Source organism: Alternaria dauci, chromosome 4 (genome assembly GCF_042100115.1).
Source record: "Alternaria dauci strain A2016 chromosome 4, whole genome shotgun sequence".
Classification (NCBI taxonomy): Eukaryota; Fungi; Ascomycota; class Dothideomycetes; order Pleosporales; family Pleosporaceae; genus Alternaria; species Alternaria dauci.
This window is the reverse complement of record NC_091275.1, coordinates 1,139,176-1,163,359: the sequence shown is the minus strand read 5'-3', so window position 1 is coordinate 1,163,359 and position 24,184 is coordinate 1,139,176. Positions and strand designations below refer to the sequence as shown.

The following is a 24,184-nucleotide window of genomic DNA, read 5'->3' as shown; positions in this document are numbered from 1 at the left end:
GGAAACTCGAGCGGACCTAGGGAAATGTTGTGTATAGAAGCAAGTCGGTGTGGTCACCTCCCCTGCCTGCCCTGCCTGCCCTATCAGCCATGGTTTCGTCACCGCGGCCCACATGCCAGTGCATATCGCCGCTAGCACGCTTTGGGCCCAGGGCTTGACGCGTCGGCGGACGCGCTCCAACACACGACGAGAAGGCACCCTCGGGCAGGCCCACCCCGCGACTATCAACCCGCCCAACACCACCACAGCCAAGCGCATTCGCCGCATAGGTGTCGCCCAACTCGACCGCCATCATGGGAAAGCTCGTGCGGCTCGAGATCTACAGTAGGTACCCCGACGCGCACAATTGGCTGCATTCGCTCAACATGCGCAGACTTCAAGTCCTACCGCGGACGCCACACCCTCCTCTTCGGCGACTCGTACTTTACCTCCATCATCGGCCCCAATGGATCCGGAAAGTCAAATAGTATGGACGCCATCTCCTTCGTCCTGGGAGTCAGGTCGTCCCATCTGCGGTCCGAGAAGCTCAAAGACATGGTCTACCGTGGCAGGATCATCCAAGAAGCCAGAATCAACGCCGATGGCACCGTGACGGAAGCCGATGGGGATGCGGCGGGCGACGCGAATGGCAACTCCAATGGCGACTCACAGGAGAACGGCGATTCGCAAGCCAGCACCCAGCGCAACGACCCACAGAACGCTTGGGTCAAGGCCGTCTTCGAGGACGATGCCGAGCAGACACACGAGTGGCAGCGCACCATCACGAGCTCGGGCTCAAGCGAATACCGCATCAACAACCGCGTCGTCACGCAGAAGCAGTACGGCGAGGCGCTGGAGGAGCACAGCATCTTGGTCAAGGCGAGGAACTTTCTCGTCTTCCAGGGCGACGTCGAGAAACTGGCCACGACAGCCCCGGAACAGCTCACACTGCAAGTCGAGCGCATTTCCGGCAGTCTGGAGCAAAAGGCCGAGTACGATCGTCTGAAGGAAGAGTCCGAGGCCGCCACCGAGGACAACGCGAAACATCTGCACGAGCGTCGCGGCATCAACGGAGAACTCAAGACCTACCAGGAACAAAAGGCCGAAGCCGACGAATACGAGAAGAAGCTCGCCGAGCGCGATGAAGCCGTCATCACCAAGAATCTTTGGAAGCTCTACCTGGACCAGCAGGTCATGGAGAAGGCGCGCAACAAGATCGCCAGCCATCAAGAAGAGCTCAAAGAGCACAAGCGCAGTGTCGAAAAGTACCACCAGAGACACGAGGCGGAAAGGCAGGCCGAGGCCAAGATCAGGCGAGATCTCACCAAGACTGACCGCAACACCAAAGCCAAAGAGAAGGAGATTGAAGACGCCTCCAACGAGCTCGCACCCATCGAGGAGAAGATCCGACTCTCCAACGAGACGCGCCGAAAGTACGAAAGCAGACTTGACGAACTCGGAAAGAAGCGCGACGCGGAAAAGAAGGCTGTCGAAAAGTGCCAGAAGGATCTTGATCTGGTGCAAAAGGCCGAAAAGAAGTGGGAGGATGACTACAAGGCTGCTGCTCAGAATCAAGGACGCGAGCTTTCCGAGCAGGATCTCCAAGAGTACGGTCGACTGCGCAGCGAAGTTACGAAGCGGACACACGGAGACCAGATGCAGATAGACAAGCTCAAGCGCGAGGTCGAGACAGACAGGGATCAAGTCAGGAATCTCCAGCAGAGCGTTGAAAGCCACGAAAGAGCTATTGAGAAGCTGAATGCAGACACCAGTAAGCTCGAGGAACGCCAGCAGGCTTCAAAGACACAGATCAGGGATCTTGAAAGTGCAAGAGCTGCCAAACAGCAGGAACTCGACAGGCTTCAGGCCGACCGAAAGCAGATCGAGATGCAATACTACGAGAAGAACCAGCTGCTACAGGAGGTTCTGAAGCAACTTAGCATTGTCGAAGGCAGCCGTCGAGAGTCGAGGAAGCAGCAAGAGGCCCGCAGAACCATTGATCGCTTGAAGACCCGCTTCGGATCCGAGAAAGTACACGGTCGTTACAAGGATCTCATTACACCAAAGATGCAAAAGTATCGCAAGGCCATCGGTCGTGTGCTCGGACACCAGATGGATACTGTCATTGTCGACACGGAAGCCACTGCCAAATCCTGCATTGAATACCTCAAGGCAGAACGCATTGGAGTCATGTCTTTCAATCCACTGGACTCCATCCAGATCCAGGCGGTAGACCCTCAACTGAAGGGTATGCACGAAGGCATGCGACTTGCCATAGACTGTATCAACTACGAGCCCAAGCATGAGCGAGCAATGACTGCGGCCTGCGGTAACACAATGATCTGCAACACAGAGAAGCTCGCGAAAGAGCTCAGATACCAAAGGCGCATCGAGGTTAAAGCAGTCACTTTAGATGGGCGTGTCATCGGCAAGGGTGGAACACAAACGGGTGGTGAGCTTGACCGCGATGACGATTCGAGTGAACAACAATGGGACGAGCGATCCTACCAGGCTTTGCTAGACAAGAAAAACAGATTCGAGGAGGAGCTCCGTGCCCTTCCCAAGCAAGACCGACAGTACACCCAAGAACAGGCTCTCCAAGTCGAGCTACTAGATTTGGAGGAGCAAATTGCTCGAGCCAAAGAGGAAGCCCGAGCACTTGCACGCAATATCGAGAGCTTGAAAAAGGAGCTGGCGCACCACAAGAGCGAGCTCAAGGGAGTTCGTCCTAACTACGAGAAGCAGGCACAACGGTTACAGAGCCGAGAAGCAGAGCTCGAGAGCTACCAAGATTCAGTGAACCAGGTCAATGATCAGGTATTCGCCGCATTCTGCCAACGGCTCGGCTACGAGTCTATACGCGACTACGAAGCCCAACAGGGTACGGTCCAGCAAGAAGCAGCCGAGAAGCGCCTCGAGTTCAGCAAGCAGCGTAGCAGGCTTCAGTATTTGATGAAGCAGGTTGACTCATCGTACCGAGGTGTTGAAGAACGCCTCAAGCAAGCAGAGGAGGAGATCAAGCGCAAGACTGCCGACATTACTGAACTTGAAGCCAAGCGAGAGGAACTGCAAAGCGCCCGAGACGTCCTCCAGGCCGAACTGGAAACGCTACAGGACCAGCGAAGCCGTTTGGAGCAGAAGTTGGCTGAACGAGTGGCGGCTGTCAAGGAGGCACGACGCATCCTGGACCAACGCAACGAAAAGGTCAAGAATGTGCTGAAAGAGGTCGACGAAGAAGATGCAAAGATCAAATCGAGCGCGACGAACCGCTACAATATTCTCAAAGAGTGTCGAGTAAATGAGATTAAGATTCCGCTTACAGAAGACTCAAAACCACTGACGTCGCTACCGATGACCGATATGCCGCGACCGGACGCGGATGCTATGGATGTTGACGAGGATCCTGATTCGACCCAAATACAGCCTTCGGAAGTTGATGACTACGGCATCGAAGTCGACTTTGACGAGCTAGACGAAGAGTTGAAGACAGAAATTATCGAGATACTCGAAACTGTAAGTACTGAGGCTGACCTCTGCCGCAACCTTGCTAACATCGTGTAGGACGACCAAGATGACCGTGTACAATCTCAGAAGCTCAAGGCTGCTGAATCCAAATTGACTGACGTGATTACGAACCTCGAGACCGATATCAACAAGGCCACACCCAACATGCGCGCCGCCGAGCGTCTCGCTGCAACAGAAACGCGTCTCAAGGCTGTCGATGAGGCGTTTGCTGAGACACGCAAGCGTGCAGCAGCTGCAAAGAAGGCGTTTGAGGAAGTCAAGACGAAGCGCTACGATCTGTTCATGAAGGCTTTCAACCACATTTCCGAGAATATTGGCGGCACCTACAAGGATCTGACCAAATCGCCTCAGTTCCCGCTCGGCGGGCAAGCCTACCTCGACATGGAGGACAGCACAGAGCCGTATCTAGCAGGTCTCAAATACCACGCCATGCCGCCACTGAAGCGTTTCCGCGATATGGAGCATCTGTCAGGCGGCGAGAAGACCATTGCCGCACTGGCTCTACTGTTTGCGATTCACAGCTATCAGCCTTCGCCGTTCTTCGTCCTCGACGAGGTCGACGCTGCACTGGACAATGTCAATGTCAGCCGGGTGGCCAAGTACGTGCGCGAACATGCTAGTCCTGGTATGCAGTTTATTGTCATCTCCTTGAAGGCAGGCTTCTTCCAGGAGAGTGAGACGCTGGTTGGTGTTATGCGGGATCAAAGCAAGATGACGAGCAAGTACCTCAGTCTAGACGTAAGTTGCTTCTTTTGCGCAGAAAAAAAAACATTTGCTAACGCTATCGCAGTTGAGGAGATACCAACCTGCGTAATCTTTCCGAATGCAAGCGCAACGACTCCGCTGCGTCTAATGATGGTCATCTTTCACGAACTCGGCATACAATGCCTTTTGCCTTTTTCAGGCATCGTCTGATTTGCGGATGTCGCATAGCTAGTGTAGTCGATCGTGTACAATAAAGTTCTCACTTATGCTGCAATCGATCCTTCCATGTTCACTCAACGCGTTCGCTCAACGCGGTGTCCCGTGACATATTGAAACCACCTGCCTATCTCATGTGGCCCCACTCACGGACATGACGCGGCGGAAGAGCTGTCATAGCAACCATGCGTGAAGCTTACAAATTATTGCCGTGAAAAGATATTGCCGTAAAGAATCTAAATGTGAGCCGTAATGTAGCTCTATCCGACTTTGCATTTCGGAAATTCAAGCTCTCAACGGTCCGAAGTTGCATGCACGACCCTGACCCGCCGCCATGATCCCAGATATTTCGCGCCAGGATCAACCTATCGAATCTATTAGCGAAACCTCACCACTTCTACCAAAACTCGCGGGCGACACGCAGGCCATCGATGTACAGACTGGTATCGCACCGGAAGGCGTGCATGCTGACGATGGAGGAGATATCGAGCGACAGGTCAGCCACGGTGATGCGTTCAAGCACCAGGGCCTGCCGGAACTGCGAAAGCGAATGAAGTATATCTTTCCAGCAATCGCTATCGGAGTAAGCTTTTCCATGCCTGTCTCGTATCTGGAATCTGCAAATACCCGAAGCTGACCAGCAAGTAGGTCTTCCTCTCATCGGCCGACCAGACCCTCGTCATAACGACATATGGCACCATCGGAACCGACCTGCACGCTCTATCCTCTACGTCCTGGATCGCAACGGGCTACTTCCTTACACTATCCGCTTTTCAGCCCCTCTACGGAAAGCTTTCGGATATATTTGGTAGAAAGCAATGTCTGCTGTCCGCGTACCTCATCTTTGGGATTGGGAGCGTGTGCTGTGGTCTTGCAAGGAACATTGGTGAGCTCGTTGTTGCACGAGCTTTCGCTGGCATAGGTGGCGGCGGCATGAGTGTGTGTACCAGCATACTTCTGAGCGACATTGTGAGTTTACGAGAGCGAGGGCAATGGCAGGGTTACGTCAACCTCGTGTACGCTTTCGGTGCTTCTGCTGGTGCGCCCCTCGGCGGATTACTGGCAGACAGCATTGGATGGAGGTGGGCGTTCCTGGCACAGGGCCCCATGTGTGCCATGGCCTTCATCGCTGTAGCGCTGGTAGTGGAGCTTCCAAAGCAAGACCACTCGCATTGGAAAGAGAAGATGAAGAAGATTGACTTCCTAGGCGCGGTGATCCTGATCTTTGCCGTTTTTGGGTTACTCATCGGTCTCGACCGCGGCTCAAATGTGTCCTGGAACGACCCCATTACTATCGCCGGTCTTGCTTCTACGCCGTTATTCGTCATCTTCGTGCTTGTCGAAAAGTACGTGGCGAGTCATCCGTTCGCTCCCGGCCGCATCATCCTTAACAAGACACTCTTCGCATGCTATCTTTGCAACTTCTTTTCCTTTGGAGGATGGCTGGCGGCACTGTTCTTCATACCACTCTACTTGCAGGTCATGGGCGATTACAGTGCTTCGAAAGCTGGGCTATTCCTTGTTCCATCTATCATCTTCGGCGTCAGCGGCTCGCTTTTCAGCGGCATCTACATGAGGCGTACAGCGAAGTACTACTGGATCACTGTGATGGCCTACACGAATTTGACAATCGGTTTGTCATTGATCCTCCTATTCGCTGGACTCGTCACGGAGAGCTTACCGGCTATGGTGGTGGCAACATGTATATGCGCTTTCAGTAACGGCATAGGCGTCACGACTACCCTCATCGGGCTCATCGCAAATGCCTCGCATACTGACCAAGCCGTCGCCACCGCTTGTTCGTACCTGTTCCGTTCTCTCGGGTCCGTCTTTGGTGTCTCCATGTGCGCAACCGCGTTTAACCAGACCCTTCGCAAATCCCTCCAAGAGAAGCTGCAGGGTGACGATGCGGCCGAGATTGCAGAGCGTGTCAGAGCTGGATTGGCTTACTACAGGGGCCTAGAGCCGGCATTGAAGAGCATCGTCAAGGATTGTTATGGACGGGCTACTCGGGCGGCGTTATGCGTGGGTATCGTCCTTGTTGCTGGGAGCGCTATATTTGCGTGGTTCATCAAAGAGAAGAGTCTAGAGGATGGCAAGAGCAGGAGTGTTGAGCCTGAGGTAGCCGAAGAGTGAAGCAGGGGGGTCCTGAGAACGTACGGAGAAGCTCGCTTTTGGTATACGATTAGCATTGGTGGCATGCTCCACTATGACGATCGAATACTAAAGTGAGCTTCTTCGTAAGCCATTCCAGAGTGTTCAGTATGGCGGACTTGGTCTCGGGCTTGGTCTCGGTGTCTTCGAGCTGGTGAGTTGCTGTCGACTTTGGACTCACCGCTCGATGCTGGGCGAACATGACTCTGCATTACGGTGAAGCGGGGGATTCCACGACAGTGTCTCGGAGATTTGACCTTCAGAAGTTAGTTGTAGATTGACTGTGCAATAAGATGGCATGAATCTCGCTGTCTAGATGTCTTTTTGGGGGTATCAACTGACTGTATCTGTACCACGCAAAATCGTAAGCAAATCTGATGTGCATATATTGTCCTTACATCTATGCCACGCACCCTGGTCAGTACTCCACACATATGTTGATTTAACATGGAGAAGCACGTGGATATTAGGACTTCCAGTGGTTGAGCTCCACAATGGGACAACCAGTGACATGAGGCACTAGCGTCACGCTAGCGACCGGCGATGATGAAGAGCCGCCACGATCCCAGCCCATAGTCACACAGTTACTTTCGCTCCAGATTGCACGATGGCGCCCAAAACAAAGCCCCGATCGAGAAGGGCCGTCTTCGTACCACCCGAGCACTCGTCGCGGGAAGCGCGTAGCTGATCGCGCACTGAGCTTCTTGAATCCCCGATGACGTGTTCCGACACCGCATTCCCCAAGCGCGTGTTCCAATGCTGCGATGAAGCACATGCACAACACAGTCACTTCAATAGTCCGACTGCTCTGACCGCTTCCACGATGCTTGGCTCTGATGAAAAATAGGATTTCGAGGCTGTGGGCAAAACTCACTCTACGATGGACCGTTTGAGTATGACACAACCCGTTATACCCGCATTTGGCTCTTATCATACCCACTCCGACCCAGAGAAGTAATACGATGCATCCACCCCGCGGGCTGTATGCATGTCACACCCACACTTTGTCCCAATGGTGCTACACCTGACAATGACGTCAAGCTCCATGCGGGTATGTTCCTGGCGCGGCCCGTAGCCGTATGGATTCCAATCAGATCATCAGAAGGGCACCAATGGCGCGGTGCCAGCTGTACAAGCCATCATCAAGCATGAGGCAATTCACAAGAGTAGGGCTTGGGTGGGGAAAGCATTTGTTGCGGAGCTTATTGAAGGGGTCTGAGTGTGAGGCGTGGGGCGTTCGTAGCAAGACCCTTGTGGTGCCTAGAGTCGGGCTCTAGGGCTACGTTCCTTTTAAGCTATCCAGTCCGGACCACTTTTCTCCTTTTCGCTACGAGTCAGGCTGGCCTGGTCTTATATCTGGGAAAACAGGATCACGAGAGAACAAAGTAAACTGCAGGATTCACGATGAGTATCGCTGTAAGCTGTATTCGGCCCGTATGCAACGACATATCGTATGTTCACATGTACTGATGCCACACAGAACCCTACCGTCGATCCTGCGCACGTTGTGCAAGCCCTGGTGTACACACTCTTGGATGTCTTCGATGCCACAAGGGATCTGTACGAGACCCTCACAGTCAAGGAGCAGAGGGACTATGAACAGAATCTACGCAGTAAAGGCTACCCTGCCTCCAGGAGAATCGAGTACGTGAAAGATGAACGCCTGGGAAGCGATGAAGCTATTGTTACGGACAAGGCGGTAGTCACACGGCAATTCGATATTGGGTATCAGAGCATTGGAGTTGAATTTGCCGAGGGCGATGGTAAGCTTGCTCTTTCTTATGGTGTGATCAGGTAGACAGCTTTGCTGCTTACGCCCAACAACGTTGCTGCATCTCGAACAACACACACCATACTTCTGGGAACTCCATCTAGATCAGTCGGCTAACAGGACACGTAACAGTGATTGCGCATACAGCCCTCCAGTCACAAATCATCACTCTTCAGAGCGTGTTGGTGACGACATTCCTCTATGGACCCACCTCCGGTGAGCCTATCGCAAATCAACTGGCCAGCATCAACACAGCGTCAAAGGTAGCTGCTGCAACCTGTGTCGAGATACTGGCTGCGTTGCAAGAACGTCAACAAGATGAACGGCCACTCACACCACGGTCGATGCATTCGTTCACGGCCCGCTCAAGCCCAACCCATGCGCCATCCCACGTATCTTCTCACCATACTTCTCATGCACCATCACACGCTGCCTCCCACCATACCTCTCGCGTACCCTCTCGAGCGCCATCCAACGCAACATCTCGCACGCGATCTCGGGCCAAATCCCTTACAGGATCCCACGCGCCATCTCATACACCATCCCATGCGCCGTCTTATGCACCTTCACATGTGCAGTCCCATGCACCATCTCGTGCTTTGACTCTTCCCCACAGTACCACTGCTCCCAGCTCGACTTCCACAGCTCTGGTAAAGCATGAACCACGGTCTCGGACTTCGCACGTACGAAGTAGCAGCCCTGTTAATACGACGGTACTCACATGGCGTGACAACGTCGAACCAGAGCCCTCTATCGCTGATGCGACTTCGATGACAGGCCCCACCGTAGCGTCAGGGTCTAACAATCTATACTGCGTGTACGCCTACGACCTCCAACGATATCCCACCCAGCAACTAGCTCCTAGCATAACATCAGAAAGGGACCCGTACTGTCCACACTGCAAGGGCGCGCTCCACCTCTCACCGGGAAAAGCATGGGAGATATCCAAATGGGCTGGCGATACGGAGCGAACCTTCCAGGTCCAGAACCGTTTTGTCGTCAAGTGCCACCGCGATGGTCCCGACGGCCAATACTGCTGCGTCATATGCTCCAAATACGCTGAATCGGACACGGTCTGCGGCGATGTCAAGGCCCTCATCAAGCATCTCTCGGATGACCATGAGGTTCGTGAACTCAAGCATGAAGAGGATATCGTCGAGGTCATCGAGCAGCCAGGAAGTCGCAGGGATAGTGGACTTGGCTTTGCTGCTTCAAAGGGCAGCAGGAGGAGTGCTAGTTTGGCGTCGGGGAGGAAGGGGAAGAGCTTGCCCGCATATGACCGCGAGGTTGACGTCTTTGAGGTGAGGTCTTCAAGGAGGTAGTTTGGGGACGTGTGCGGGACTTTGAACCGTGTGTTCTTTCTTCGCCCAGCGTTTCTGGACTTGTACTATCATCGCTCCTCTGATCTCAAAACGGGTCGTAGTATAGGCATCATCATGCTGCACAGGTAGCTCTTTTTGTCATGACAGTCGTGAAACCAATATCACTGTGCCATACATACTCATCAACATGGACAGACTTTGAGAATGTGATAGAGTATGCCATTGGGTAGGTTATAATACATACGTTATAGCATAGGATGAAGCAGCTCCTTCGTAGAGTATTCAGCCTTTTGGCGCTTATGCTGATAATCACGTATTCTGGGATGGAACAGTGTCTTTGTGTAATCTCAATGGCTTTACTCTAGAAGAAGTGAATCATGATCTTGCTCTAAATAGCGAGCTTGCTATAAACTTGTCCCGCGATCCGGCGTCAGACATGTTGGAAGAGAGGTGAGACCCATACTGTGCTCATTCACCATGCGAGATGCAATCGCAAACACAAATCTGCCTCTAGGATTCGGGTGGTACTCACTGCTTCGCAGGGTCTGGCATATTCTCATTTGTAGTTCATCCAGCGAGAATTCAACAGGCCAATGTCCACACCACTATGCCACTTGTCCTGACAACACCCTCATGGCCAGCATGTGCGGAACGGGATTGTAGGGGACGCCCGGAACGTAGCGGTCAGTCGGAATCCGGCGATGGGATGAAAGGTAGCGGTCGATATTCTGTAGTCTGCGCACGCGTCGTCGTTCGTCAACTATCCGATTGAGCTTGCCCTGTGCCACCCAGATGGCTTCTCTTCGCTCGACGGTCAAGGTGATGTCTCGTGGCAGGTTGCGTAGGATGTTTCTGAGAGGACCGTTGTCATTGACGGCTGCATCGATTCTCTGCTGGAGGGTGAAGAGTCTGGTGAATGAACTTGGCTTGATAGTCTGTCCAGGATAGGTGCACAATCTGACAATGTCGATGATACTGTTTGTCTTGGGCCCAGTCCATGCTCGGCGATTTGGGGGCTTTGATGCGCCGCAGTAGGCGGAGTCGCACCCCAAGTCTGGGCTGCCGTCAATGGACTCGGTCTTGATGACGACGGCTTGTGCAACGCCTTGCCGGGCTTGATAGCGCTTCGCCAACCTCCTTCTCTTGTTTCTCGCAGCGGTCTTGTTCTTCGGCACCTTCGGCACTCCTCCCTCCATGGCCTTCCGCTCTCTTTTGGCGTCTATCAGCTGCTGTAGAAAATGGACGTCGTCTGTGCGGACCCAATGTCGATCTGGCATAGTTTCCTGGAGTGCCTGCATCTCTGCCGTCCGTTGCTCATCAGGTAGAATACGTGGGCGCATCACTCGAGAGTTGAACCATTCGGCGAACGATTTCGTTGGCATGCAAGTAGGTATGGCGTTGTTGTTGTTGTTGTTGTTGTTGTTGTTGTTGTTGCTGTTGCTGTTGCTGTTGCTGTACCTTGGGTTTGCAGGAAGGCGCGCATTTGGACCCTTGGTCACAGCCGGCAGTTTTGCGTCTGAACACGCACCGTTGGTCGCTTGGTCTCTGAGGAGTGCGAGTTTCTCGCGTTGCAGTTCCACTTTCGACTTCCGGTATCTCTGCTTCTTGTCCTTTCCCCGTACACCCCGTACACCCCGTGCTGTTGGCTGGCCTACCATCTGCTGCACAGCAGCTGTATATGGAGGAGATTGTACAGAAGAATGCATTGGGTTCGTCTGGACTTGCGGCACGTTGCTTGCGAAAAGGAACGCGGTTACTGAGAACGGTGCTTTCTTGTTGGTGGTGAGCCTTTTGCTCCTCCAAGACGTGAAGCGACGCGGCGTTCCTTGCGCGTAACCAATTTCACGCGATGGACACGCTAGCGAACCAGGAACAGCGGGGAGATGTGAGGGGGAAAGAGGAGGTTGGTTATGAAACCCACACGCCAAAACCCATAGCTGCAGCTTCTGGGATGGTGATTCTGCTGAAACAGAATCGTGAAATGAAACCTTCTCGGGGCGCGCAGTCGGACACCACAGTTTTTGATGTTCTACGATGCAAAGTCGTGACGAAACCACGCCTTGAGCATCGCGAGTTCTCGCTGTAAGGTACGCCACTGCGGCACATCTGCATTCCGCCTTTTCTTACTTTGGCGTAACCTTACAGATTCTGTGTCAGGCGACTCAATCGTTTTGCTATCGTGTCAGTCTTAGTGATATTGCTTTCACGTTCTGGATCTTTTCTGGCATTGTTCATGACCCCAGGCCGGCTCCGCGGCACTAATTTTCAAGTCCATACCTTTTCTAAGCAAGGCTCGCATGCCCCTCAAGATGCCCCACCTTTTTAAAGCCTGATATAATGGGGTGGGATGAAAATACTGTATTCGGACATGAACCACTCGCAAGTATGCACGACTTCTAAGGTTCTTTGATTTCCGCTACACCCCGATATGCCGTAGTATTCTGCAAACAAAGCGCGATGCGAGTCATAAAGTAGAAAGAAACCACGCTAAATGCAGACCAAGTAGATGGCAGAGTTCTGTTGCCAAAGACTGCAAAGCACCTGCCCCTCTGGGTTAGTAGAAGACCATTCATCTTTACACCCGTTCGGTCCTCCTTGCATATGGCAGGCTTAGGTGTTACCGCTATGAGAGTAGGGGCCGCCCACCTGTCCATCGCGTCCTTCCATTCCCCTTTACCATGTATCAATCCTCAAGGTCTCGCGATCCGCCGCACTAAAAGAGATCTTCACTCTTTCTCTCTTCAACTGTGCCAGGAGACTGTTCGTTTCCACCCACATAGACCTCGCTACGAGAGAACCCTCTATTGTGTCGGCAAGAGATAGCGGTGGTAGCGTAAGGATTGTCCAGCCATCACTATCGCGCTGCGATCGACCATCATGATGAGATGTAGATATTGAAGGAGTCGCTTTCATAATGCTTCCACATCCGCCCTGTCCCTGCACTTTGCTTTCAAGAACAGCCATATCGAGAAGCTTCTGGGCATCATACACCCTTTGCTTTTGTTGTACGTGCAGTTGTATCGACTTGGGTATGTTGAGTAGGATTCGGAGCGATGGCCCAGTACCAGCTATAGCATTGTCGACTCGGGTTTGTAGGACAGCGAGCTCTTGGATCTCGCGGACGGAGAGACCGCGGTTACGGGGCGTTAGGAGTTCGAAGACGTTGATAAGAGACGAGGAGGAGGGGGGCGCATACTGGGCGGCTCTCGGGCCTCTTGGAATGACCATGGGTGGTGGTGAGCTTTCGGATAAGCTATCGCGTCGCGGTTGGTGATGGGAGAAGCCAGGCCAGTTCGACGCCTCACCTTTGGCCGATGAGCATACCACGCCGTCGTCTTCCCTGAGAACCTTACTTCCGACGTGTCTCCCTCCCATGTTCCTTCTCTTAGCCATAATCTTTTGCTTGTCCGCATCTTCCTCTCCAACTTTTGATATGCGGGGAATGTCTATACCCTGCTCCTGGGACAGTTTCCGTTTATCAGCCCGATGTATCAACTCTAGGCTCATGCTAGACTGTGCCCCGATCTCGCGATCATAAAACTGGTAATAGTGGTAATGGTTTGTAGTGGTTGAATGGGTAGTAAGTTTTCAAGTGTCTCTCATATATATGCGTCCTCCTCGGTGGCATTCTGGTGTGTAACCAGAGAAGTTGACTATCATTCGGTACCTAGGTACCATGGAAACCTACCTCAAGGAGCCATGGCGACCAATTGTGTCAAGGTAAATTTTCCCTCGTAGAGCATAAGAAAGGTATCACTCCATAGCTCGATTCGCGCAGAGATCTGGGCTCAATATTCTGTGTCATACCGTCAACTAACGGGGGCTAATCCATTGCACTCTGTTCAAAGCCTCCCACGTACACTGTAAGCCTACCAATCATCTGTATCTTCTCCGATCCATCTCTCTCTATTTCCAGATGTCGTCGCCTGATTCGCCTTAAATATCGCGCAGCTGCATATTGTTTATGCGACACTCATAGGTTGGGTAGTGCGGCTCGAGTTCATGCCAGAGTGTTACCTATAGTGATTGTACGACAGTCACGTGACGAGGCACTGACGTAAACGCTCGTCCGACCCCTGCGCTATTACCGAACCCATCACACTCCACTCCTTCGTCGCGACCATCTTGCGCAATCACTCACATACGGAGGTCTGCGGAATGAGAAGCGATGTAATTGGCCCGACAGGATGCCAAGTGGACTCCAGGGTTCACCTTGTGCCCTCTTCGAAAAGGTCCCCTCGGCTTTACTACACTACAACCAAGACGCCATCTTAGCAAACTAATCTCGTATCAAGAAGTAGTTAGTTTGCTGCGCCAACGCCTGGATCAAGAGCTCTAAAATGTAAACTTGAACGACTCGTGGTAGGTTGCACCTGCCTCATTCCTTTGCACTGGTACTTTCACTACCTCCTTTCTTCTCAGCGCTCTTTGACAACATTCATAACCTCCTCTTCTCAATGGCACTATAGTCTGCAGGAACCCAGTCTTCTAATGCGTCCTCCTAGGTCACACTCCTTTCGCCGACTTCCACAATCTTCAGCATTTCGCATACTCGTCCTTCTCTACATCCTTCTGGACTCATTACACTGCCTCTCCTTATACAGTTACCAAACAGCGACAGTCACGGCCCCGCCCCCACCTCGTAACACGAAGCGCATATACATAGCCTCCCAGCACTGGAACGATGCGCGACTGCTCCGCGAACATTGGAACAACGCGCTGGTAGCGCTGGTACAAGAACTGGGCATTGAGAACGTGTTCGTATCGATATACGAGAGTGGTAGCTATGATGATAGCAAGGCTGTACTGGGAGAACTGGACGCGGCGCTCGAAGGTCTACAAGTCAGGAGGTCGATACAGCTGTCGGAGACATCGCACGCAGATGAGATTGCACAGCAGCCGATGGGCCATGGATGGGTGAAAGCATCGGACGGGAGGGATTACATGAGGCGCATAACATTTCTAGCCAGAATACGGAATCATGTCTTCGAGCCTCTGGAAAGTCTGACAGCTGGAGGCGAGCACTTTGACACCATACTGTTTCTCAACGACGTGGTTTTTACACCACAAGATGTTCTTAGGTTGTTGGATACAAATGGCGGAAGATACGCTGCAGCCTGCTCAATCGACTCCAAGCAGCCGCCGCAGTTCTACAATACATTTGCGCTTCGAGACTCGAGCGGCCACGAGGCGGTCATGCAAACCTGGCCTTATTTCAGGTCATACGCCTCAAGGCATGCAGCTGAAAAATTCTTGCCGGTGCCCGTCGCCTCTTGCTGGAACGGTATTGGTGAGTGTTCTTTTCTCGCATCGCCGATCCTTTACTAATGAGTGCGCAGTTGCCATGCCCGTTGAGCCATTCGTCGCGAGCCCACCGTTACGCTTTCGCGGCATCCCGGATTCCCTCGCATCATCACACGTCGAAGCATCCGAATGCTGCCTGATACACGCGGATAACCCTCTTTCCGTGACTCAAGGCGTCTTCCTCAACCCTAACGTCAAAGTCGGTTACAACCGTTCCTCGTACGACGCCCTACACTCGCCAGAGGCCATATTATCTCCCTTCCAGATCTTCCGGTCAGTAGGGTGGGGTCGTCTCATGAGACTAGTCACAACTCCTCTGTTCAAGGAACAGATTGTACGCATGAGGTTGGGAAAGTGGATTGCAGAGACGAAAAGTTGGGAGCGCGGCGACTTTTGCCTTGTCAACGAAATGCAGGTCCTCGTTGAGACTGGGTGGAAACACCTGTGATTGTGACATGCAAATAAAAGTTCCATTTCTTCAAAGCTTCTGCCGATATTCTTACCTACTAATTGCCGTGAAGTTTCGTACATTGTGTCTTCATTGTGTAAAGGGATAGCATGGTATTGCTCTGATAGTGTGACTTGAGTTTTCGTATGATTCAAGATAAAGCGTTTCTCTTCTTTCGATGTAAGGTATTTGTTCATAGAAAAAAGAAGAGGAGACACCGTCGACATAGACCAAAATGCGTCAATAACGACATAGCATATTTCTTCCCGATACTCCTGCGCGAATGCTCATACAAATGCACTTCGCGACCCAAACGCGATGCGGCTTAATCTGTTATACGAAGCGCTCCAATATTCTGGATAGCCTATTGGTCATGAGTTGTTGTATCCGCTACTGAGTCGAGACTTGCATAATGTTGCTCTAACTCGCAGACAATACGTCTTTGGAGCTTGTAGATATCAAAACACGCTGAACCGCATACGACGTCCAAGGCAGACGCGTGCTACGACTGAGCCGTACTTACACATGCGACTAAAACTGCTCTTGCATGTAGGACACGTGTATGCAGCAATATGTAGATAACTACACAAAACGGCAATTGTGCTACAACAGCTTCCTGCTCTTACACCGTTCGAGTGCATGTGCACATGCCCTATACACGGTCTCAGTATGCAGCGTATAAAAAAGTACTAAGAGCAAGCCATATAATGTTTGTAAAAAGGGGATCTATGTGCAGAATTGTATGCCATAACTCTGCGCAGAGCCGGTCAAAGTACATAGCAGCAAAAAGAGAAGAAGGGGAAATCGCAAAACAATATGCAAAAAGGTTCGAGCCCACAGGTACTATACTGTGGTACTCTACGTCCTTTCGAAGCAGACGTGGGCACACTTCTCATTTACCTTGAACCTCTTTGGAATTGTAGAGAAAGAAATAGATGACGTACCTGGGGGACCGGCAATGCCTGGAGATACCCATTGGCTTCCATTTTATATACCGAGGAAGGTAGACCCACCCGGTGGCGATTCGAACCTCGAACCCCCATGGCGACGTGATAAAGAAAGAGAGAGATGTACTTACAAGTAGACCATTCCTCACCGCGTTGCCCGTATTAGCTGAAAGTAAGAATAGTTGAAGCCTTTATATATTCAAAGGACATCAGGATAGGTAGGTTCCATGTGGGAGTTTGTTGAGTCTTAGCGAGAGAGATGAAAGCAACTGGCCATAGGCGGCGGCAGGAGAGCGGGGATTGTGTGTACACAGAGTCCAGCTCGTTTAGCTTTTGGCAACGGCAACGGCAACGGGACATGACGGCAGGCATGTGGCTCCCTCTTCTCCTATCCCCTTTGTAGTCCAATACCCCAACGAGCATCCAAGAGCTTATCAGAGCCGCATGTCCGACACTGTACAAGGCCTAGTATTCTGTGTCTTCTATAGCTTTTGAAACGGACTCGACTTGCACCAAGACTCGATGCAATGGCTGTCGACCTTTAACCGCACCAAGGGGCTGCTCACTCGATTGCCTGATATTCACAAGGGCCGTGCAGTGGCGCGACAAGTTTGCAGTCTTGCAATGCTTATCGTGAACCGACCCGAAGTCTCATGATCAATCTCGCGACCATAACAATCTCCGCCTCAACCACCAACAAGGCGCAGACTGCAACCCTTCAAGGCGAGTGAAGAGGCACTGTGATTCTTCAGCGGGTCGTCTAGGAAAGCACCAGGCGTCACATTGCCACATGCAACGAGATCATATGTTTGCCTCGGGCAGGTCTGTGGCCGTGGTGTTGAGCCATGCGCTGGAGTTGGGCTCCTCCGCGGCCTCAACACCATCTTCGCAACACCACGACTGCTCCGGCCAGCACCGTCGGACCGACTGAGGTAGAGCTAATAATCAACAACAGGAAGCTCTACTGATGCAGCAGCAGGTCGGAACAGCCTCGCTCTCGTCGACTCTAGAGCTGGTCAAGCTTTTCGAAGCGCTCCCTCGACAACGGACTTCTCGTCGCAGCGGTACGTCTCCGCATGACAATCGCTGCTAGACAGTACCACTATCGAAAGGTACAACAGCAACAAAGCCACTTCGCAAGCCACCGGGTCAATTGAGGCCTAGCCATCGAGGCGGAGGTACCTACACGACGAGCTGGTCGCATTCCCGAAAGTCTTACGGCAGCGCCTGACACACGACACCGCCTGACATACGACACCAACAACGGCGACGGGAAGGGAAGCCAATACAATGGCTTGATGTCGAGCTTCAGGGGGGCCACAGCGAGGTACGTGCAGGTACGATGCGGAGCCTCAGTAGAAAACTCTTCTCGCGGTCTACACCTGAAGACACCCAGAGGGTAACGGGGGAGGATCGAGTAACTCAGGAATGAGTAACTTGGAAGAGCCATTTTCTCCTTCCACGTTAGTGCTAAACAATACAGATCGTCGCCCCTCTCCTCATGCGGAGCTGTCGATTCGAACCGAGAAAACATGGAGTCCGAGTCGGTAGTCGCGCCTCACGAACAGGCCTGAATCGGAACAACAGTGTATCCTCGAGTAACGGCTTATCAGAAAGCTTGGGACGTACGGGCTTCACACCTGCACATGGGGCCGACGACAAGCAGACCGAACGACGAACCACCTCTCCACTAGATCGAACGATAACGAAGGATCATGGCTACAGCCACAACAATGTCGAAAGCAAGGCAAAGATGTGGGACAGCTCGAGGACAGGAGCGACAAAATGTCCTCATGGATTTCACTCGTGGACGACCGAGCCGATCGAGGATGTCGAAGTCATACTTCCGGGGGAACCGTCACCAGCCTTCTTTGCGCTCCACGAAGGACACAAACAACAGCTGCTGCGAAGTCTTGACCTAGTCGGCAGCTGGTTGGACAAGTCGAGGTACGACAAGCCTAGCAGCCTGCTGTCAGGCATGGCGGACCTGGACTTCAAAGGGCATTGCGTTACGTGCCTATAAGCATGACCCAGTTGTGTAATACCAGGTACATCTGAGCGGACTTGACCGACGAGTCGTCGGAAACAAGGAAACCGGTACAAACTTCGCCGAGCTTATTATAAGTACTTCCTCCATCTTCCGCAAATGAGATTTAGGAAGCCTCAATGCTGCCATAGCTCAGGCAAGGGAAACAAGGTCGCTGTCGTTGAGCCATTCTTGGGCTATGATCAAGCTCGTAACGAAGCCTGTTGTCGATCCAAATACTTCTCGCCATGTACGACACCTTTCTGTACGATGTCTTCTTGATTATACTGACAGGAGATGAGCAGGAATTGTCTCCATGCCTAGAATCGCTCAAGTGTAGGTCTGACAAGGTGGACTTGACTCTCCAAAGTTAACCCCTTGCATCGATGTAATGGTCTTCTCAAAAGATATCGGTTGGGGCTTGAGGATCATACGACCTTTATCATGTGTCGCTTGGTCCAATCTAAATCAGAACGGTAGGGATATTTCGTTGGCCATCTCGTCGACCACGATATGGAGTGGCCAAGGGTAGCAGGGTACCACCACCAACTGAAGCTCCTCAATCTCGACGGAACTGGGATGCTACCGGACAGGAGCATGCGGTTGACATGGTCACGTACCCAAAACACTCCGACCATCTGTCCCTAGCTTGACCAACTCAGATGATGCCGACTCTTGAGATACGAAGCGCTGCAGGTTTCCCACCCCGAAGGCATTGCACCTTGGTCGAAAATCCTGTCGTTCCACTGGTACAGCCCAACGTGTCTTATTCTTGGCGGAAGGGTATGACCCATAGACGAAAGTGAGCGACTCACAACTCCCGGAACACCATCGCCACCATAGCCAACGAACCATATATGAAAACATATATGTGTTATCATCGTCTCTTGTCTTGGCGGAAGGGTTATTTGGGCATATGTCCTCCGGGATCGACGCACGTCAGCTGCTCGCTGAAGCGATGCGAGAGGCACTGAAAGACTGTTCTGCCGCATTGGTGTTGATGCTCGATCCAACCAGTCCTGATTGTTCCATTATGGTCTTTTAGGCTTCCCTCATTTGTACGGGATTGATGGCATCCTTGAGGTTGCGGAGAATGTGGGCAACTTGTCGCCTACGGCACATTGCCGTACCAATAGACGGAGCTGAAGGCAGAGCAGTCTTGACGAGCTAGTTTGGTCGTACATGGTACAGCCAGATTCCGGCTCTCGATACGCTGAGAGCTACGGTGCAGCTGGATCGCATTCGTGGTAGTAGCGAATGCCGTAGTTGCACAGCTCAGAAGTTGTCGCGGCGCACGCTTGCCACCAATCTGAGGCGGTGGCACAGCCGTCGCTCTGAAGTCGGAAGCGAGTGACAGCCGGTGCTTAGTCTGTCCAATTTCCTATCCTGCTGCAGAAGTGGTCGAGCAGGATCGCTTGTGAGGTGTGTAAACCGGAAGTGAGCTTTTCGCCACGAGATTGATCGTTCGCATTGGGGACAGGTCCTTCGTCCTTGGCCTCGTGGCTTGTCCGCCCGCGGACATTGATATCGGTGCCATCACCTGTTGGTGACACGATCAGAGCTGGGTCGTGCGCTGCTGTCCCGATAGGCGCGGCGTGTATGCGGCTTTACTCGTCGAGGTGATTGGGGACGGCAGCGTCGCGCCTGCTGGCTGGGCCGACAAGAGCATCTTCGCTGCAAGTAGACGAGCTTACTATCGTTGTTAGTGTAAGGGAATCGGGTCTCTTGCCTATAGTCGCTCAGCCGGTGTCGTTGCTCGTGTCATGGCCTCGGAGATGCCTTTGGGCGCCTTGCCCACGGCTATCGCAATTGTGGCGACTCCTCCTGGCTCTGGACAAAAACGGAGGGGTCTTTCCGATCTTCTGTATGTCTTGCCCTATGCCTCAATCGCTTCTTGTTCTCGTGTTGGTGGTGTCGTTGGTGTAGAGGTGGAAGTGCAGTATGAACGGCGGGCATCCGAGCGAAGCTGCGGCGACCTGAGGAGCGAGAATACGACACTTCAAGCACTGATCTCTAAAGTCTCGCAAAGACATACGAGCAGACTGCCGAGTGCTTGTAGATGATGCCGTCGTCGCCGTGAAATGCGGTGGTGTGGGTGTCGATGGTGGGGGAGAAGGCGCGGCTGCCAGGAGAGAAGGCACGAAGCTGCCCATTAGCGACATCGCAATATCAGTGCGAATACGCACGGCGACAGCAAAACACGCTGACCGCGTGCGTTGCAAAAGACCGCACCGGTCTCATGAGACTGCGACAGGCACAACATGGGAAGATGAGCAAACAAGGAGTAGATCTTCCCCTGTTTGTCGGAAACAGTCCACAGCATGAACACACGCTTGGAAAATCTGTAGTAGTCTGCGGCTGGATATCAGTAGTTTGTTCGCTTGCTTGCTTGCATGCTGCTGCGAGCAAGAGAACTGCGTGCGTTTACTCTTCGCGTCATCGTAAGGCACAGCGGCTTCGGAAGTCCTCAGCGGGGGCAAATGCATGCGTGAAGCGGGCTGCAGCACTGCATAAGGAACTCCAACCTCAAAACAGATGAACATCAGCGTGATGATGATGGAAAGGCGATTTCTAAGCCGTCCAACGACGTTGGAAGAGCTCTGACATAACCTTGGAAGCTTCGGCTTTTCCCTTTGAGGCATGGCTTCCGAGTTCATCAGGGGCCACCTAGAACTTCATCCCATCTTTCTCCCTACATCCTCAGGGGGGTCTCATCATCAACGGCAGTTCGACAGTGTACTCCGTAAATATTCCATGTCATCTTCGCTGTCTCTTCCCATATCTATGGTTTTGCTCGCGGGAAGATTGCCGAGCACGGCCTGCGCACACGGCACCTCGACCCCGATGGCTACGAATTCTTCATTACAACAATCTTCTGGGTGTACAAGTCTATTACCTTCCGATACTCTCGCCCAAGAGTATTTGGTCAATTTTGAAATACTACAGAGAGGCTCAGTATGGCCCCCTGCACTAAAAGATGCCACGCTCGTAGCAAAGAGATACATCAAACATGTTTCATTGTTCTCCATCTATGGACCGCACGGTTTGGATGCTGAGAAGCTAAAGAGTCGTGCGTCAAGCAATCCTCACGAGAATGCGGACAGCCACTATGCGTTATGAGTGTCATGCAGAACAAGCTTCTCATTCGTGGCTTCAGCATCCATATGCATCATCTCGGTGTACGAAGATTCCGGCGAGACCGTCTATCCACCCTCAAGGCTTGCTATGGTTCCTTACTCAGTCCAATCCTGCCCCTCAACTACCCATATATCTCTTTTGCAGTGTTTGTAGAAAGATTACTTTCGGCCAAAAGATACAGCCCACCTCGTCCATGGCGTATTCAATGCCCGGAAAACGGTTTACCGACGCCAAATATGCGATCGTCAGCATGCCTCTTGTGCTGCCAGGAATCGTTGCTGGCCCACAACTGCTGTTGAGATCCCTATTTTTGGGTAATCGCTCGCCCATGAAGCTCTCGATCTCGTCATCAGGGAGCGTCGACTTGTATCGGAGGCCGGGTAAGTGTGAGAAGAGATCGTCGGTAGCTGCTTTGTCGTACTGGCCTTCCGCTGATACAGCCAAGTATGCCTCGCTGGCTCGCCGTGGGACGTTCGCGCCTGGATTCGGAATGCGTGTAGGGTCATCCGAAAGCTGGTTAGCTGCGCATCATACCCCAAGTAAAAGAATAACTCACCATTCGAGCACATAGAGGTGGGAATGAAGTAGATCTCTCTGCTAGCGCGCGTAAGCTCACCTTTGCGCTCGGGGCCTATGGACTTCGGTATAGTGACTGGGTACAACTCCGCACAGCGTGCGGTTGGTGTGTTCGATATGAACGACATCCTATGGGATCGCCACTCTGCAGCAGTTCGTATTTCGTCGGGAACAGCATGTAGGGATGTCGGAGGTGTTGCGGGCGCGCAGGCGGATCTAGGGTACACGACATATATTCGTGAGGGAGACTCTCGTGGGTAGGTAATGACGCATCCGCCCAAGTCGCAAAGCAGATCGTTCTCTGCACTTATCAGGTACTGGACGCCTACAGTAGCATATCGGGGATCTCTCACCAAGGAAAGAGGCCGACAGTACTGCTTGAATCAAGGTTCGACAGTACCCATGGGAGTAAGAAGCCGATTGAGTCTCCTGGAACAATGCTCTACAAGCATAATTCTCAATGTAGATGGATGGAGAGCTCAAGAAATCATGGAGCATACATTGTTGCGGCTATTGTATGTGGCAGGCCTATTACAAATGGCCAGAGACGTGGTTCTATTGTTGTTGGTTCCCGAAATCGGTATGACGGTATGGTCACAGCGTAGACAGGGCTGTTGTAAACACGCAATCCCTCTCGTTTGCCTCGACACCGACTTCGTCAATTTCTACTCCGCACACTATCAAGAGGCCAGACTGTCGAAATCCACCTACCACGCCTTCTTATCCAGCACACAGCACTTTTTCCAGTAAGCCGCAACTCAAACATCATGTCACAAGCACCCTGGAATCGGCCAGCATCATCAAGCCCCGAGTCAGACTATACACCACAATCTCCCGCAACTCCTCCGCGAACAGCAAGCGGCGACTCCCACAACATGTCACAACCACCCGCAACCGCTGTCCCTACATACAGTTTCCCGTCAGTCAAGGCACGCCGTAGATTCGTGGAGACGCATACAGAGCTCATTGTCGAAATGATGAAGAGCAGCAACATGGAGCTGTTCGACAACAAAGACCCACTCGTTGAGATGGCGTCAGCATTCATCTACGGGCTGCGGCAGGACAACGCCAGTCACTACATCCAAGCTCCCAACACCGAGGACATTGAAACCTTGAGTGAAGCTTATTTCACGCTCTGGGCACATACCGCATGGGGCAGAGAAGAGATCAAGCCATGGAGGGCTTTTCAGAAGAAGGTCTACGACGCCTTCGAAGCTCCACGTTTTCTTCGCGAGCTGCTCACCAGAGGCACTCGACTGCATTGGGAGTGGACCACTGGGCGAGGACTAAGGCTCACGCCTGATCAGAAGGTAGCAGTAGCACTGCTACAATCAAAAGATCAACTGGTGTCTGCTGTAACAGCAACCAACTCGGTGGAAGACATTTTCCGAGCCGTCCAGGACCACCAACTCTCCTGGCATGATCTGGACTCGGTGGAGGAGGTCCTCTACCTCCATGACAGGGTCTTTGACCAGGATTTCCAGATCACCAAGCAGTATCGTGACCAAGCCTGGTTCACTCTGCCATCCGGCCAAGAAAACAAGATTTTCATGCCATGGTACAGCCTTGGGCAGATTGGGTACCACGACATCCCCGACTGGCCCGCACGCTCGAACACACCTTCACCATTGGTGACAGATTTGCCTGCCGAGATCATGTCAATGATTCTCGAAAAAGTTTTCAAGATCAATGGAGAAATCCATGTCATATTTGACAGATCTGAGAATGAGTATATCGCTGTGGTGGAGAGGGAGCAGAGATTGCGGAAGCACCCATTTGGGGTTCCCGGACAGGACCTCCCGTATGGGAACTTCTGGAAGTTGCCGTCTATGAGGCACTTCTTTGCTTTTGGCATCACCAGTAGAGAAAACTGGCTCATGATGAAGGCAATCTTCTACAGGAAGAACAAATTCGTCATACATGATGACTAGTTGGACAACACTCTCCACTGGTGTTGTTGAAAGCAAAGAAGTGTCTCATAGTCGTGCCAGATAGCTACATGACTGGGGAAGGTGCGGCGGCGTCGGTGTGGGAATTTGGGAGGACCTCCCGGCGCATGTATAGTAGATAGAA

At 52.4% G+C, this 24,184-nt stretch overlaps 5 protein-coding genes across 5 annotated transcripts; all 5 read left to right on the top strand.

Moving 5' to 3' along the window:
• The first annotated feature begins 200 nt into the window (after nt 1-200).
• Nucleotides 201-4,472, top strand: ACET3X_004961 (uncharacterized protein). Its single transcript, XM_069451113.1, has 4 exons — nt 201-324; nt 374-3,492; nt 3,541-4,242; nt 4,295-4,472. The coding sequence occupies exons 1-4, from the start codon at nt 294-296 to the stop codon at nt 4,316-4,318; spliced, it is 3,876 nt and encodes a 1,291-aa protein (XP_069307005.1). The 5' UTR covers nt 201-293; the 3' UTR covers nt 4,319-4,472.
• A 179-nt stretch (nt 4,473-4,651) lies between these two features.
• On the top strand, nt 4,652-6,954 carry ACET3X_004960 (uncharacterized protein). Its single transcript, XM_069451112.1, has 2 exons — nt 4,652-5,008; nt 5,074-6,954. The coding sequence occupies exons 1-2, from the start codon at nt 4,760-4,762 to the stop codon at nt 6,559-6,561; spliced, it is 1,737 nt and encodes a 578-aa protein (XP_069307004.1). The 5' UTR covers nt 4,652-4,759; the 3' UTR covers nt 6,562-6,954.
• A 1,029-nt stretch (nt 6,955-7,983) lies between these two features.
• ACET3X_004959 (uncharacterized protein) lies at nt 7,984-9,672 on the top strand (the record flags this gene model as incomplete). The annotated part of the gene is made up of 4 exons (XM_069451111.1): nt 7,984-7,995; nt 8,060-8,342; nt 8,483-8,566; nt 9,128-9,672. 4 exons carry the CDS (start codon nt 7,984-7,986, stop codon nt 9,670-9,672), a joined length of 924 nt encoding a protein of 307 aa, XP_069307003.1.
• Nucleotides 9,673-13,793: 4,121 nt separating this feature from the next.
• ACET3X_004958 (uncharacterized protein) lies at nt 13,794-15,427 on the top strand. The gene is made up of 3 exons (XM_069451110.1): nt 13,794-14,014; nt 14,178-14,962; nt 15,012-15,427. Coding segments are annotated over exons 1-3 (1,200 nt in total). The 5' UTR covers nt 13,794-14,012; the 3' UTR covers nt 15,425-15,427.
• A 7,559-nt stretch (nt 15,428-22,986) lies between these two features.
• ACET3X_004957 (uncharacterized protein) lies at nt 22,987-24,042 on the top strand (the record flags this gene model as incomplete). The annotated part of the gene is made up of 1 exon (XM_069451109.1): nt 22,987-24,042. One exon carries the CDS (start codon nt 22,987-22,989, stop codon nt 24,040-24,042), a length of 1,056 nt encoding a protein of 351 aa, XP_069307001.1.
• Between the last annotated feature and the right edge of the window lie 142 nt (nt 24,043-24,184).

Coding starts and splice junctions, on each gene's coding strand:
- ACET3X_004961 (XM_069451113.1), top strand. CDS start 294: ATGGGAAAGCTCGTGCGGCTCGAGATCTACA. Junction 325..373: donor CGTGCGGCTCGAGATCTACA/GTAGGTACCCCG, acceptor CAACATGCGCAG/ACTTCAAGTCCTACCGCGGA. Junction 4,243..4,294: donor GCAAGTACCTCAGTCTAGAC/GTAAGTTGCTTC, acceptor ACGCTATCGCAG/TTGAGGAGATACCAACCTGC.
- ACET3X_004960 (XM_069451112.1), top strand. CDS start 4,760: ATGATCCCAGATATTTCGCGCCAGGATCAACCTATCGAATCTATTAGC. Junction 5,009..5,073: donor TTCCAGCAATCGCTATCGGA/GTAAGCTTTTCC, acceptor ACCAGCAAGTAG/GTCTTCCTCTCATCGGCCGA.
- ACET3X_004958 (XM_069451110.1), top strand. Junction 14,963..15,011: donor CTCTTGCTGGAACGGTATTG/GTGAGTGTTCTT, acceptor ATGAGTGCGCAG/TTGCCATGCCCGTTGAGCCA.